The sequence below is a fragment of the Hemiscyllium ocellatum genome, chromosome 33 (assembly GCF_020745735.1).
Source record: "Hemiscyllium ocellatum isolate sHemOce1 chromosome 33, sHemOce1.pat.X.cur, whole genome shotgun sequence".
NCBI lineage: Eukaryota > Metazoa > Chordata > Chondrichthyes > Orectolobiformes > Hemiscylliidae > Hemiscyllium > Hemiscyllium ocellatum.
Window position 1 is genome coordinate 22,738,293 of NC_083433.1, and position 14,439 is coordinate 22,752,731.

General features: G+C 41.8%; 1 protein-coding gene across 1 annotated transcript in view; it reads left to right on the top strand.

Moving 5' to 3' along the window:
* LOC132831480 (histone acetyltransferase p300-like) overlaps positions 1–14,077 on the top strand; it is a 123,475-nt gene extending 109,398 nt beyond the window's left edge. The window contains exons 27-31 of the mRNA XM_060849644.1: positions 643–808; positions 4,620–4,787; positions 8,106–8,267; positions 10,048–10,329; positions 11,005–14,077. Coding sequence (XP_060705627.1) covers positions 643–808; positions 4,620–4,787; positions 8,106–8,267; positions 10,048–10,329; positions 11,005–13,239 — 3,013 coding nt within the window. The 3' untranslated portion in view covers positions 13,240–14,077. The remainder of the gene's footprint in view (positions 1–642; positions 809–4,619; positions 4,788–8,105; positions 8,268–10,047; positions 10,330–11,004) is intronic.
* The last annotated feature ends 362 nt before the right edge of the window (positions 14,078–14,439 follow it).

The window sequence follows — 14,439 nt, forward strand, 5'->3', positions numbered from 1 at the left end:
CACAGACAATCACCCGAGGGTGGAAGTCCTGGTGCTATGAGGCAGCAGTGTTAACCACTGAGCCACCAAGCTGCCCATACTGGATCAGTTTCAAAGAATAGAACTGCGCACCTCCTCATTGCTCTCTTGAAAGAGGGAGCAATCAAGTTTCCAATATTTTAGAAAACAGTTTAAAGTACACCTTTGGAAGCACATGAACGCATGTGACTTTTTTCCTGCATCTTCCCTATAAAAAGACCAATCTCTGCCAGAGATTAGATTAGATTACTTACAGTGTGGAAACAGGCCCTTCGGCCCAACAAGTCCACACTGACCCGCCGAAGCGCAACCCACCCATACCCCTACATTTACCCCTTACCTAACACTACGGGCAATTTCGCATGGCCAATTCACCTGACCCGCACATCTTTGGACTGTGGGAGAAAACCGGAGGAAACCCACGCAGACACGGGGAGAACGTGCAAACTCCACACAGTCAGTCGCCTGAGGTGGGAATTGAACCCAGGTCTCTGGCGCTGTGAGGCAGCAGTGCTAACCACTGTGCCATTGTGTCACCCTCATTTTGACCTCTGCCTAAACTGTGTGCGACTGCATAAAAGAATTCACTGACTTTATGCTTCCTATATTTTATTCCTATCCCAGATACACTGCGGGACATATTTGGGCGTGTCCACCAAGTGAAGGTGATGATTACATTTTTCACTGCCATCCGCTTGACCAGAAAATCCCTAAGCCCAAAAGGCTGCAAGAATGGTACAAGAAGATGTTGGACAAGGCAGTGGCAGAGCGAACAATTCATGATTATAAGGTATTACACATGGACTTGCTTACTGTACTAAATTTGAGTGTCCCATTGGGATGCGCACATATTCCTGCTGTAACTGCAACTTACACTGATGTAGGAACACCTTTTTTTTGGTTCATTTGTGGGGTGTGGGCATCGCTAGCTGGCCAGCATTTACTGCCTGTCCCTAGTTGCCCTTGAAGGTGGTGGTAAACTGCCGCCTTGAACTGCTGCAGTCCACCTGCTGTGGGTTAACCCACAATGCTGTTAGGGAAGGAATTCCAGGGTCTCAACCTAGTGACAGTGAAGGAGTGGCAATATATTGTCAAATCAGAATGGTGGATGGTTTAGAGAGGATCTTGCAGGTGGTAGGTGTTTCCATGCATCTACTGCCCTTGTCCTTCTAAGTGAAAGTGGCCATGGGTTTGAAACGTGTTGTCTAAGGATCTTTGGTGAATTTCTACAGTGCATCTTGTAGATAATACACACTGCTGCTGCACAGCATCGGTGGTGGAGGGAGTTGATGTTTGTGAATGTAGTACCAATCAAGTGGGCTCCTTCTTCTGGATGGTGCAAGCATTTTGAATGTTATTAGAGCTGTACTCGTCCAAACAAGTGGAGAGTATTCTACCACATTCTTGACTTGTGTCTTGTAGACACATTGAAGAGTCAGAAGGTGAGTTATTTACTGCAATATTCTTAACTTCTGACCTGTTTTTGTAGCCACTATGATTATGTGGCTAGTTCATTTGAGTTTCTGGTCAATGGTAGCCCTAGCATGTTGATAGTGGGTGATTCATTGAAAGTAACACCTTGAAAGTCAAGGGACAGTGGTTATGTTGTCCAACCACCCCATGGCTCAACACTTTAACTCTCCCTCCCACTCCACCGAGGACATGCAGGTCCTTGGACTCCTCCATCGGCAGAACATAACAACACGACGGTTGGAGGAAGAGCGCCTCATCTTCCGCCTGGGAACCCTCCAACCACAAGGAATGAACTCAGATTTCTCCAGTTTCCTCATTTCCCCTCCCCCCACCTTGTCTCAGTCGGTTCCCTCAACTCGGCACTGCCCTCCTAACCTGTGATCTTCTTCCTGACCTCTCCGCCCCCACCCCACTCCAGCCTATCACCCTCACCTTGACCTCCTTCCACCTATCACATCTCCATCGCCCCTCTCCCAAGTCCCTCCTCCCTACCTTTTATCTTAGCCTGCCTGGCACACTCTCCTCATTCCTGATGAAGGGCTCTGGCCCGAAACGTCGAATTTCCTGTTCCTAGGATGCTGCCTAACCTGCTGTGCTTTAACCAGAACACATTTTCCGCTCTTACTGATGATAGTCATAGCCTGGCATTTGTGTGGCTTGCGTATAACCCTAAAAGTAGAAGAAATACTCTATGGCCCCACTGAATCATAAGGGAGAAAAAAAGTGGTTTCTAAAAATACCATGGTCAAAGGACAGAAGAAGTCAGAGGGTATTGTGCTAGAGGGGAAATATAGAGGAGCAAACCCAGAGAGTTATAAACACGAGTGAGAAGTCTAAATGTGGCATGTAATGAGACCTGGATGTTGAGATGTTAGGTGAACTTAGAAAAGGGAAGGATGCAGGCAGTAGAACTTTGGAAAAGCCAAAGTTTACAGATTTGAAAGTATAGGAATTTTTGTGACAAACATATGGACAAGGATTTCATCAAATTAGCAAGAGGTAGAGGCAGAGGTTAGTGAGAAACAATTCTATTAATTGAGAGGAAGTGGAGTCAGAGATCAGCATAAGATAGAATGGGTTATGGCGATTGTGAACAATTTCCCCTGATCTGGAAAGGGATGTGAAGCTGATGATTAGCGCAAACAGGTTTTGGCATCCCGGGCATTCAGTCTGATAACGGGAGCAGTGGAAGAATTTGGAGAGGTGTTATCATTGTGCTTTTGAAAACTGACTCAACGTCTGCTAATTATCTTACTGAGAAGCAAGTAATGGTGAACTAATTAATGATAAATCTTTAGAAAGGATCGTGTCAATGACGTAGAGAATCAAACGCTGCTTACAGAAAATCCAGGTGCAGACCTGGGCAATAACTAGGATGGAAGACGATGAAAGTTCCTCAAAACATTATTCTCCAAGCCACGGATAAGGCAGTGATTGAGGAAATCGGCAATTGCAGATGTACATTAATTAGAATAACACGTTTATGTCAGTCATAGTCATGAATTTGCCTTCCTTGAAACTTCAGTTAGTGCCCACTAAGATAGATATGATACTAATAGTCAAGCTTCATTCAAATTATTTCAAAGTAGCTCTCAATTGTAGAATGCTGAAATTATGGAAGATACAGCAGTGTGGTAATGTGACTAGAGTAGTAATACTGAGGCCTATGCTAATGCTATAGGGACATAGGTTCACGTACCACCTGACGGCTGATGTCATTGAAATATTCAAATAAACATATGGCATATGAAACTGGTCTAAGTAACAGTGGCCAAAACACTCTCCTACTGTTGAAAAACCCATCTGGTTCACTAATGTCCTTTTTGGGCAAGAAAGTCTGTCATCCATATTGGTCTCTGTGTGACTGCAGACCCACCACAAATGTGGTTGACTCTTAACCCTTCTCTGAAATGGCCAGCAAACCAGCCTGTTTAGGACCAATTAAGAATTAACAGTCGGGCTTGAACAGTGACACCAACATCTCATGAAAGGAAAAACAGTCATTTAAGAGTCATAACAGCTAAGTAGAATTAAGTGGCATCTGCAGTACATATTGAACCAATGGCGAGTGGTATATATTCCATACCCCTCTGTGTCAACCTTGATTCTCATTTCTAATTCTTAACATTATCAAGAAGATAGCTCGTTAGTGGTTCAGTCAGGGAGGGTAATAAATAAATTGGAAAGTGTTGGAAAAACTCAGCAGATCTGGCAGCATTTCTGGAGACAAATACCAATTTTCTGTCCAATATGATTCTTCAGAACTTCAGTAAATGCTAGCCTAACAAGTAGTGCATACATCCCATGTATGAATTTTTTTAAAAACTTGTATACAAGTACCATAACTGAGAAGTATGTTACATTGTCAGTTAGAATGTTCTGATATGTCCCATGGGGTGGGAGTGCTGATGGGGAAGAGAGCATAGCTTCCTTCAGATTAAATTGAAAACTTGCCATGAGGAATGACAGATTATTCATCTACCCTCTCAATAATCCAGGTTATCTCTATATTGTAGGATTGAGCTACATCTTTGCAGTGTTTTAACTCGTCAGTTGCTCCAATGCTCTCTTTTTTGTTATGCTTAGCTTAACAATTTAGCAGCACTGACCATTGAGGGTTTTTGCAAACAGCTTAGAAGAAGTATTGCCATTGTTAACCATTGAGTTAATATTAAATAAAGTCTATTGAACCAGATACTTGTACAAGTAAATGATAAAACAATGGCTGGGATTTGTTTCAGTTCACATATAGAAACTATACTTGGTACTTGGGGTAAAGTGGATTTTTTTCCTAGATTTGAGTCTGATTTATGATATCTGCATCACAGAATATTAATGCAATCTTATTGAGCATATGCAGTGAATGATTGATGTGTTCCTAATGTGATTTTCTAATTTATAATTTATCAAATGGTTGTTAACTGTTGATCATTAATGGGTGAATTCTGCATGGCAATGCCTCTCACAATCAGAGTCCAGTTACCAACTAATCAGTCTCCTCCTATCTGCAGTGTCAATGTTGGTTTTCCCCTTGAATTTTACTCTTATGATTCGATGCAAAATGAAAAGTTTCAAAGGGGCGGCATTTTTCAGCAATATTGATTCTCTAATGTGCTTCCTCCTTGCAGGATATATTTAAACAGGCAACAGAGGATAGGTTGACTAGTGCAAAGGAGTTGCCATATTTTGAAGGTGACTTCTGGCCAAATGTGTTGGAGGAAAGTATCAAAGAGCTGGAGCAGGAAGAAGAAGAACGTAAGAGGGAGGAAAACAATACATCTAGTGAGAGCACTGATGTAAGTCATTGCGCAAGATATTCTTTTGCTATTATTTGAAGTGCAAATGGTGTTTTGAAATGGACCTTGCCACTGCTGTTGAGTTTTATTTTCTAACTCAAGTCACCTGTCTACATGAATTGAGCCAATTTCTTCCATTACTCAGACCAAAGTCATAACTAGGCCCTTCATCGCATTCCCATTGTGAGGGCCAAAACTAAACACGCTTCTAAAGAAGCCTGTTGAAGATCTTGTATGGTAGCCTTTTTTAAAAATCATTCATGTTTGATTTTATCTGTGCATCCTGGTACGTGGTGGCTTCAAATAGTCTTGTACTATGACACCAAGTTTTCCTCTGCTTAGCAACAGCTTGCTTATAAATGACACATTGCATGTATGTTTGGTGTAACTTCTATCTATGTGAAGATCACTACAATTATCTCTTCCTAGGTGTGACTATCTACAGAAAAAAGTTCTGTTTTTTGCATCTCTGGTTCTGACACTATCTTTTTACCATAAATGTCTCCATGTCCCTCTTCCTTTGCTTTTTCTTTCAATCTCTTACATGTACTATTAAGACGTATTTGATGTGTTGCTTAGGAGTTCTTGTGTCAGTGTTTATGGAGATTCTTTTTTGAAAAAGTGGCATTTCTTACAAGGTGTTGATATCATGTGTGCCTCCATCATTCATATGCTCTCTCATATTTGCTGCTTATTGTTTCCTTGTCCTGTATGTTTTTGTCTCCATTGCAGCATGTTGCATTGCCACTCTGTTTCATCCTGTCTTCTGTCACTTTTACTTCAGTAGTTCAGTTCATGATGACCCTTTTCTTGCATTTAACCATCCTCTTTCTGATCCTTCTTTCTGTACTCTCCAGCACCCTTTTCCCTCCTTTTGCTATGTAAATTTCTGTGTTCACTGTTAATGCAATATGTTTCCTGAGTCAAAATTATCTAATAAATGTGTTTGAAAGACTTCATAGAGCTTGCAACCATAGAACCTGGAAGCATTGGAGGAAAGAGACTGCTTAATATTAGCTCTCTCTCTTCTTTGTGGTATAAAATAGATCAGTAACAGTTCAGGGAGGCTTATGGTTCTTGGATGGTGGGTGAGACCAAAAAGCACCAAGCAGAGGAAATTGGGGATTAATTGCCTCCGTTCCCACAGATTATAATTCCTGCCACTAGTCCAGTGTGGACCAATGTGTGTCTCCTTCTATGGCATTGGTTTTACCTGTTTGAAATCTGCATGTGTCAGTCAGAAAAAGAATGTTGTATTTATTATGTTAAATCCTGTAATTGAAGTGTAGATAACAACCAGAATGCCATCACATTCATAAAATGATTAGAAGTAGTACAACTGCGAAGTCAACAATATAGGAATATTGTGCAACTTTTCAGTTTTACTTTGCAGTAATGTACCAAGCACAGTTACATTTTAAGGTTTCATACAAGAATGAAAATCTGATGAATAATCAATTTTGATAAATTAACAGTTCAAGACCCTGTGACTATTTAAAATTAGAATTTCCTACCAGTATTTTGTTGAACTTAAGATTATATTCTTCTAAATTTCAGTCCATAAATGCAGGCATTCTGTAGTTTCTCCTTTTGTTTGTTGCATATCATATCTGAAATTAAATTTAGGTAGACTTGGGAACAGAAGAAAGGTATGTGTGAGTAGCCTACCTGTTAGTGTCTTTATTTTTAAAAGAATGTTATGACTTGCACTGTTTATTTACCAGTTCCATATTTTGTCAAAATTATTCTTGATATCAAAGTTCTGATTTGTTCTGAATTTAAGTTAAGTTATACTGCAAAGGTTGTGCTGTCACTGGCGATCTTGTTGCTGAGGAAAGGCTAATAACCAGGAGGTTTAAAAATGCCATGCAGGATTTAATTTATCTACTCTTAATATCCACTTGGCAGCCATCCCAGATTAAGAGCTGGGACCTCTGGACTGAGTAAGTTAGCTGTTCAAGATAGCAGCTGGGAATGGTACTAGGTAACTAGAAAGGGTTGAGTGCAGGATGTGGCACTAGGTGTAAAGGAAATGTGGTATCTTTGCTTCCTGCAACCCCTCAAGCTATCATGCTTATCTTGATCCAGAAGCACTGCTAGATTTGTCAGCTAGCTCCTGCTATCCTTCACCTTGCCAGGTTTCCCAATTCCTGGGAAACCCAAACCATGCCTGTTTAAATTTAAGTATTGACAAAATCTGAGTATGAACAATCTCATGAATATCAAAAGTCCCTTCTCTCCAAGTTACTCAGCCAGCACAAATTTGTTGCAGTTAAAGCTGAGTGGACAAATGCAGTCCCTCTCAAAGACATCAGTGTGCCTCACGACAGAAAAGAGAAATGTAGGTTAAATTTTCCAAAGTCATAGAGTTCCCCTGTTAACAGTGAGGTCAGAGGTGAATTGTTTCCTGACCAATATTATGTATTTCATAGCAGCCAGTACAGCTGAATGTCTGGAGCATTTTTCTTTGAGCTGTAGTAAATGGGCAAGTACCATAGAAAGAAAGCATATTCCCTTTACTTCAGCATGGACGCTTGAATAATGAAAGAATATTTGTTAAGCCTGAATGCCCTGCATAGTAATGTATAATCATTGATTTTTAGTCTTATTTATCACCAAAAGATACCTCCATATCTCAACAACTATTACCAAACTGACAATGTTCTTATGATTTTTGAGCCTGGGTAATATAAAGTTTAAACAAGGTAAGCTTGTAGAATTTTTTAAAAATTGTATTTCTTGCAACAACGAAATACCGCCCCCCCCCCCCCCCCCCCCCCCTCCGCCAGTCACATTTCCATGAAGCAAAACATCTGAGGCGTGCCCTCCCTTGTGTTCTGAATATGAAAGTAAGTAACATGTTTATTCACTAAAACCTAACCTGTTGTGATGCACTTTTCCCTGATAATGTTTTCCAGATTTGGAGGTCTTACCATGCAAAGATGAAGCAAAATAATTGAATTACACTCTCCCTTTTAAAAACATGAGCACTTGCTGCATTCTCCTCCCCAGCCCACCCCTCAAACCATTTTTAAAATCCAGCCGTAGTAACAGCTGTTAGCAATTCTTTGCATACCCCTCAACTGTACTGATCTAATCAAGATTTCTTGAATTGAAGCGGTCTCATTTAGAAAGCTGGAATGTATATGCAAGACCCCAACAGGCAGAATCAGCTGAATTGCCATTTGTATTCCTATCCTGAGCACTTCCCTTTAGCTACTTTTAAGGTTGAGAGAATTGGTTTAGTGTAACTTTTCAAAAAAAACAAGCCACACTTGAAGCATTGTGGTAACTGCTAACTTTACATTGAACTTTCAGGGAAAGAAGGGAGATAGCAAAAATGCAAAGAAAAAGAATAACAAGAAAACAAGCAAGAATAAGAGCAGCCTGAGCCGAGGTAACAAGAAGAAACCAGGGATGCCCAATGTGTCCAATGACCTCTCGCAGAAGCTTTATGCCACTATGGAAAAGCACAAGGAGGTACTTATTTCTTGCTCTCATTTAATCTGAGCTGGATATTTGATGGTTTGTCTCCTTTTTTTATTTTATGATTTTTGTTTCCTGTAGAAAATTCAGAAAAACCTGCTACCATTTGGTTTCTGCAAGTGTTGCTTTGAAAAAGCATTAAGTCACTCTTCTTCCCCTCTCCCTTCCTCAGTACCCTTCTTGAAGGCGTAACCGACCCATGGCACGTGGGTAGAGTAAGAAGGTAGATCCCAATTCAATCTCAGCTGGAGCAGGCATTGAGTCTTGTATTGTTAGCACCAATCTGACCCTTCCAGGGCTTGAACCTGACCTTTCTGGCAGAAGACTTCACCCAACCCCTTAATTTTTGTAAATGTCTTACCATGTCAGATGGTCACATTCAGCAGAGGATTCAAGGGTAAATACCTATTCCATCGTACGCTGAGACTCTAGCATGTGTTGCCTTATTAGTGTGGTATAGCAATTTTTCCACTTACCCCAAATATTAATTTATAATGCCTTGGTCTGTCACAAAATAAATCTAAGGTTCATTCATAACATATGTAGAGGCCATGTCGAATGGTGTCATCACTTAGATTCTTAATCCAGAGACCCAGGTAATGTTCTGGGGACCCAGATTTAATTCCTGATATGGTAGATATGTAATTTGAATTCCATATAAATCTGCAACTGAGGGTTTAGTGTTAACCATGTTGATTAGTGAAAGTTGGGTTTTTTCAACAATATGCTTTAGGCAAAGAAACCGCTGTCCTTATTTGGCCTACGGGTGACTCCAGAGCCACAGCAATATGGTTGACTCTTAATCTGTCTGCTGGGCAATAATGCTTCTATCCCATTTAAAAATAAAACACCTAGTGGTTATATAAGCCATGTACCCAGGAAGGATTGGATTGAATCTCCAGAATGTATGATGTTAGCTGATCTCAGCTGGGGCAACTGTACAGATACTGCAGTTTTCCCAGGATTTTGATATCTGATGGTTACTGTGTATTTTTTTATGCATAGTGAGAACAGGCAAAAGCAGATGTCCTCAAAAATTGAGTATGTGGTTGACATTTAGTTCAGAGTGGCACACGTTAGGTAGCCTTGAGCAAGCAAGCACCTTTCTAGAGTTTTACATTGATTCTTCATCACCTGCACAGTGAGAGAAGATTGAAACGGAGACAGTTGAATTAACAATGTGTTTTTATTGATTTTCAATAATAAGTCCATCGCCCAGCCTCTTGTGTCCGTAGGCTCAAATCTGGGAGTCATGAGCACTTCTGTGGCTAATTGCTGATCCATTTTTCAGGCTGTTTGTATGTTCAGCTTCTGTTACACTGATTTGTGAAATTCTGCACTCCCACTTCTTCTAAAAAGCACACATATCTAATGCCTAGTGTAAGTATTATAAGCTGTAATAGTGGAAGCAGCATCTGAAGAATGGTAAAATAAGTCTCTTGTCTGGACACCTAGTGTTTAATGACAAATCTGGGAGCTACTATGAATGCGAAATGCACTTTTGGATAAATTTAGGGCAGAAGTCTGGGATTTTTTTAAACATGTCAGATGAGCATCATTTGCTACTAAGGATATTTTGGGACATGGTTTTGGATCCATTTAATAATCATTTGGATGTAAAGTCACTATAGTAGTTCTATGAACCAGTTCTGTTAATTAGTCCTATCACATTTATATTTGGATATCTTCGTGAAATCCTTAGGGGAAGGGGCAAAGCTTGAGAGTTGTGTTTTACTGGTTATAATTTTAATTATTTATCTTTCCTGTTTTACAGGTGTTTTTTGTGATCCGTCTGATCGCAGGTCCCAACTCCAATTCTCTGCCAAGTATTTTGGATCCAGACCCACTTATTGCATGTGACCTGATGGATGGGCGTGATGCCTTTCTCACATTGGCAAGGGACAAACACATGGAGTTCTCTTCATTAAGAAGAGCCAAGTGGTCAACCATGTGCATGTTGGTGGAACTTCACAATCAGGGCCAGGATCGTTTTGTATATACATGTAATGAGTGCAAGCACCATGTGGAGACCAGGTGGCACTGCACTGTCTGTGAGGTGTGTGCTACTCTTCATTTGCTATTCCAGTCCAGTATATATCAAAACAGAAATATGGAAACTTATACAACAGTATTTTCCATTCTAACATGAAGGACTCTTGGTGCAAGCGTTTATAGTCAACCAGAGAGTTATGGCTGTGAATTTATTGGTTAACTTACTCAAACGTTAACTTAGGAGTTGACCTTTTCTGATTGACCTAATTGATTCCATTTGCTCGGGTTGATAAATTTGTAACCAATCAGGAGCACAAACTAAAGGAGGCCATTTAGTCTCCAGTGCCAGTTATTGTAGTTCAGTTAAACTGTGGCTGATCCATTCTTCGGCTCCATATTCCTGAATAACATAACCTATCTGTCTGTCTATCTGAAAGAAACATCTTCCTGATTTCACTCCCAGATGGCCTCGTTCTGTTTGTAGGATCAAAATATCCACAGGAAATACTTTACCTATAGCTATATTCTGGAATAATTTTCAACATGTTAATTAGATCACTTCATTCTTCTAATATCAAAATACAAACCAAGTTTATGCGACTTGTCATTTTATTTTAACCTTTTCAAGCCCTATTGTAAATATATATAAAGTGTTCAAGTTTAATGTAGCAACTTTAAAGCTTTTTAGATTTAGACAAATGTTGGGGGAACTAATTGTTTCTCATTTTGCTTTCTGTAGGATTATGACCTTTGTGTCAACTGTTTTAACACTAAGGGACACGAGCACAAGATGGAGAAGCTAGGTCTGGGTTTGGATGATGAGAGTAACGCACAAGGGTCAGAAGCCAGCACTGGGGATTCAAGGCGTCTCAGCATTCAGCGCTGCATTCAGTCATTGGTCCATGCCTGCCAGTGTCGCAATGCGAACTGTTCTTTGCCTTCCTGCCAGAAGATGAAGAGAGTAGTCCAGCACACCAAAGGTTGCAAACGCAAGACCAATGGTGGCTGCCCAATCTGCAAGCAGCTTATTGCACTCTGTTGCTACCATGCTAAGCACTGCCAAGAAACCAAGTGTCCTGTGCCGTTCTGTCTCAACATCAAGCACAAGCTTCGTCAACAACAGCTTCAACACCGTCTACAGCAAGCCCAGATGCTACGCAGGAGGATGGCCACAATGCAGCGTGGAGGTGTAGGACAGCAAAGTCTGCCATCTCCAAGTGGCACTGCGCCCACTACACCAACAGGACAACAACCGAGTACCCCACAGACTCCTCAGCCACAACCCCCAGCTCAACCGCAGCCACAACCGCAGCCCCAGCCACCGCCACAAACCAACATGCCTTCCTACAGCAACATGACAAGAAGTCAACCACAAGCCCCTCTACCGCAAGGCAAGCCAACTGGACCAGTGGTATCTGCAGCCCAAGTTGTACCTCCTACTCCACAGCCACCACCAGCTGCTGTGGAAATGGCCATGCAGATTCAAAGAGCAGCCGATGCCCAGCGATTGATGGCGCAGCAGCAATCGTTTCAAAGGCCTGGAGTAATGAATCCTCATGTAGCACCGATGAATCAAATGGCTGGAATGAACATGAATCCGCAACAATCACAGAGAGGCCCCACTCTCTCAGATCAGGGAATGGGGCCAGCCAGTATGCAGCAGGCACAGTGGGGACAGGCTGGAATGGCCCAGACTCAGCAACACCCACAGGGAATGCAACGACCAGTCATGCAGATGAGCCAACAAGCACTGCAAATTAACATGCAGCCCCAGCCACCACCACCCATGTGCCCAGTTACATCAGGAGTGCCTCAACCTAACAGAGGTACCATTCCCCAAGGAGCCCTACAAGATTTACTGCGAACACTGAGGTCTCCAAGCTCTCCCATGCAGCAGCAGCAAGTACTTGCTATCCTTCGCTCTAACCCCCAGCTTATGGCTGCTTTCATCAAGCAAAGGGCAGCTAGGTATCAAGGAGGCCAAGGTCAGCCAAGCATGCAGGGCCAGCCTGGAATGCAACCACAGCCTGGAATGCAGACTCAACCAGGCCTTCAAGGACAGCAAGGCATGCATGGCAACCCAGGTATGCAGAACATGAGCCCCATGCAGCCTGGTGTTCAACGGCCTAATATGCCTCAGCAGCAACAGCAGCAGCAACAAAGCATGGGTGGGATGAATGCGCAGGGACAGACCATGAACATGAATCACCCCACTATGAACTCCAACTTTAGAGAGCTTTCAATGCGACGGCAGCTCATGCAACAGAAACAGCAGCAACAGCAGCCAAACCCCAGCTTGGGTGCTGGAATGGCTAACCAATTTCAGCAACCTCAAGGATCTGGTTATCCCATGCAACAGCAGCAGCAGCAGCAGAGGATACAGCATCATATTCCCATGCAGCAGGGAACCATGGGACAAGTGGGACAACCGATGGGACAGATGAGCCAGCTTCCACAAGCGGGAATGGGAGCAGAGGGCAGTTCCAGTCTCCATCAGGCCCTCCATCATAGAATGCTGCAGCAGCAGCAGCAACAGCAGATGGGTTCTCCTGCTCAGTCCAACTCTATGAGTCCACAACAGTACATGCTCCCTGGCCAGGCCCAGTCACCTCACCTCCAGGGCCAGCATCCATCCTCCCTAAGCAACCAGGTGCGGTCCCCACAGCCCGTGCCTTCCCCTCGCCCGCAGTCCCAGCCACCTCATTCCAGCCCATCGCCCAGGATGCAGCCTCAACCGTCTCCACATCATGTCTCTCCACAGACTAACTCACCACATCCGGGAATGGTAGCTGCCCAGGGGAACCCCATGGATCAAGGACACTTTGCTGCTCCGGACCAGAGTGCAATGCTTTCTCAACTTGCTAACCCTGGAATGGCAGGCTTACATGGTGCCGCCAGTGACCTTGGCTTGGGTTCGGACAACCCGGACTTAACAGGCACAAACATTAATCACAATACACTAGACATCTTGTAGCATTTTGGGAGCAAATTCTCATTTTTCGTCTTTACTTAGGGTTTTTGTACTGAAAAACAATTTTGAAATTTCTAGGGAGGACTATTTTCCCAGAATTCACTGAACTGCAACTTAATGAGAAAAAAACTGAGGGATGATATTATACAAAGAATATATTTTTTGTTATGACTGGTGAATAGCCAGTCCCTTTTTTGTTTTCCTGTTCTGTTGTTTCAATTGCAAATAGCCCATACCAACATTTTTTAAGAGAAGGAGAGTTGAATTCATATTTTTATTTTCTAACTTCAAAGAATCTTGTAAGCATTTGTTCATTAACGCAAAGCATTTCACAGAAGAGAAAAAAAAACAGCCTGTGCTACAATATACATCTGTTTTTTTTGACAGCAAAGGATTATGATACCTCCTTGTGTATCCCTTCTTCCCTTACTTTTTTTCCACTTCAATACAAGGGTTTGAACAGAAATTTCGAAGTATTAATAATTTGTACAGGTAGAATGAGAGACTATTGCACAAACTGGCAGCTGCCAAACGTCCTGCGGATGTAGAATATTGTGGGGGGTTTTTCAGTTTAATGATGAACATTTTACTTTTTATTTTATTTTTTTGGTGCAACTATCGAAGGATCCTTTAAAAAGACTGTGTGGCTGATTTTATTGAACACATCCCTTGGTTTTTCCTCTTTCAGACTTCTGTGTAAAACTTGAAAAATGGGCAAACAGTAAAAAAGAAAAACCTATCCAGAAACGTGTAAATCATGCAATTTATTGATAATTACTTATAAATATGAACTTTGGATCACTGTATAGACTGCTACAATTGATTTTTTCTTATTTACCATATTGTTGAATAAACTGTGTGCAACAGCGACACTGCCTATTTTTAATGGATGCTCCCTACATATTTTGGTGCTTGACAAAAGAAAGCAAAATAAAATTGAATTTCCTTTTGGTGGTCAGGTTTCTCACTGTGTAGCAGTGTTGGTGGGCTGTACACATTTTGGACCAGTGATCTGTGAATACGTTGAGTAGAGTTTTTTTTAAGTGTTAGTGTAGCACAATAAACTTCCCAAGGTGCTTTGCAGGAGTGTTATAAGCAAAGATTTACTGAAAAGTTGGACGTAATGGGGCGGAAAGCTTAGTCAGAGGGAAAGGTTTTAAGGAGCATATTAAGAAAGAAGTTACCTCCGGATATGTGAGGAAT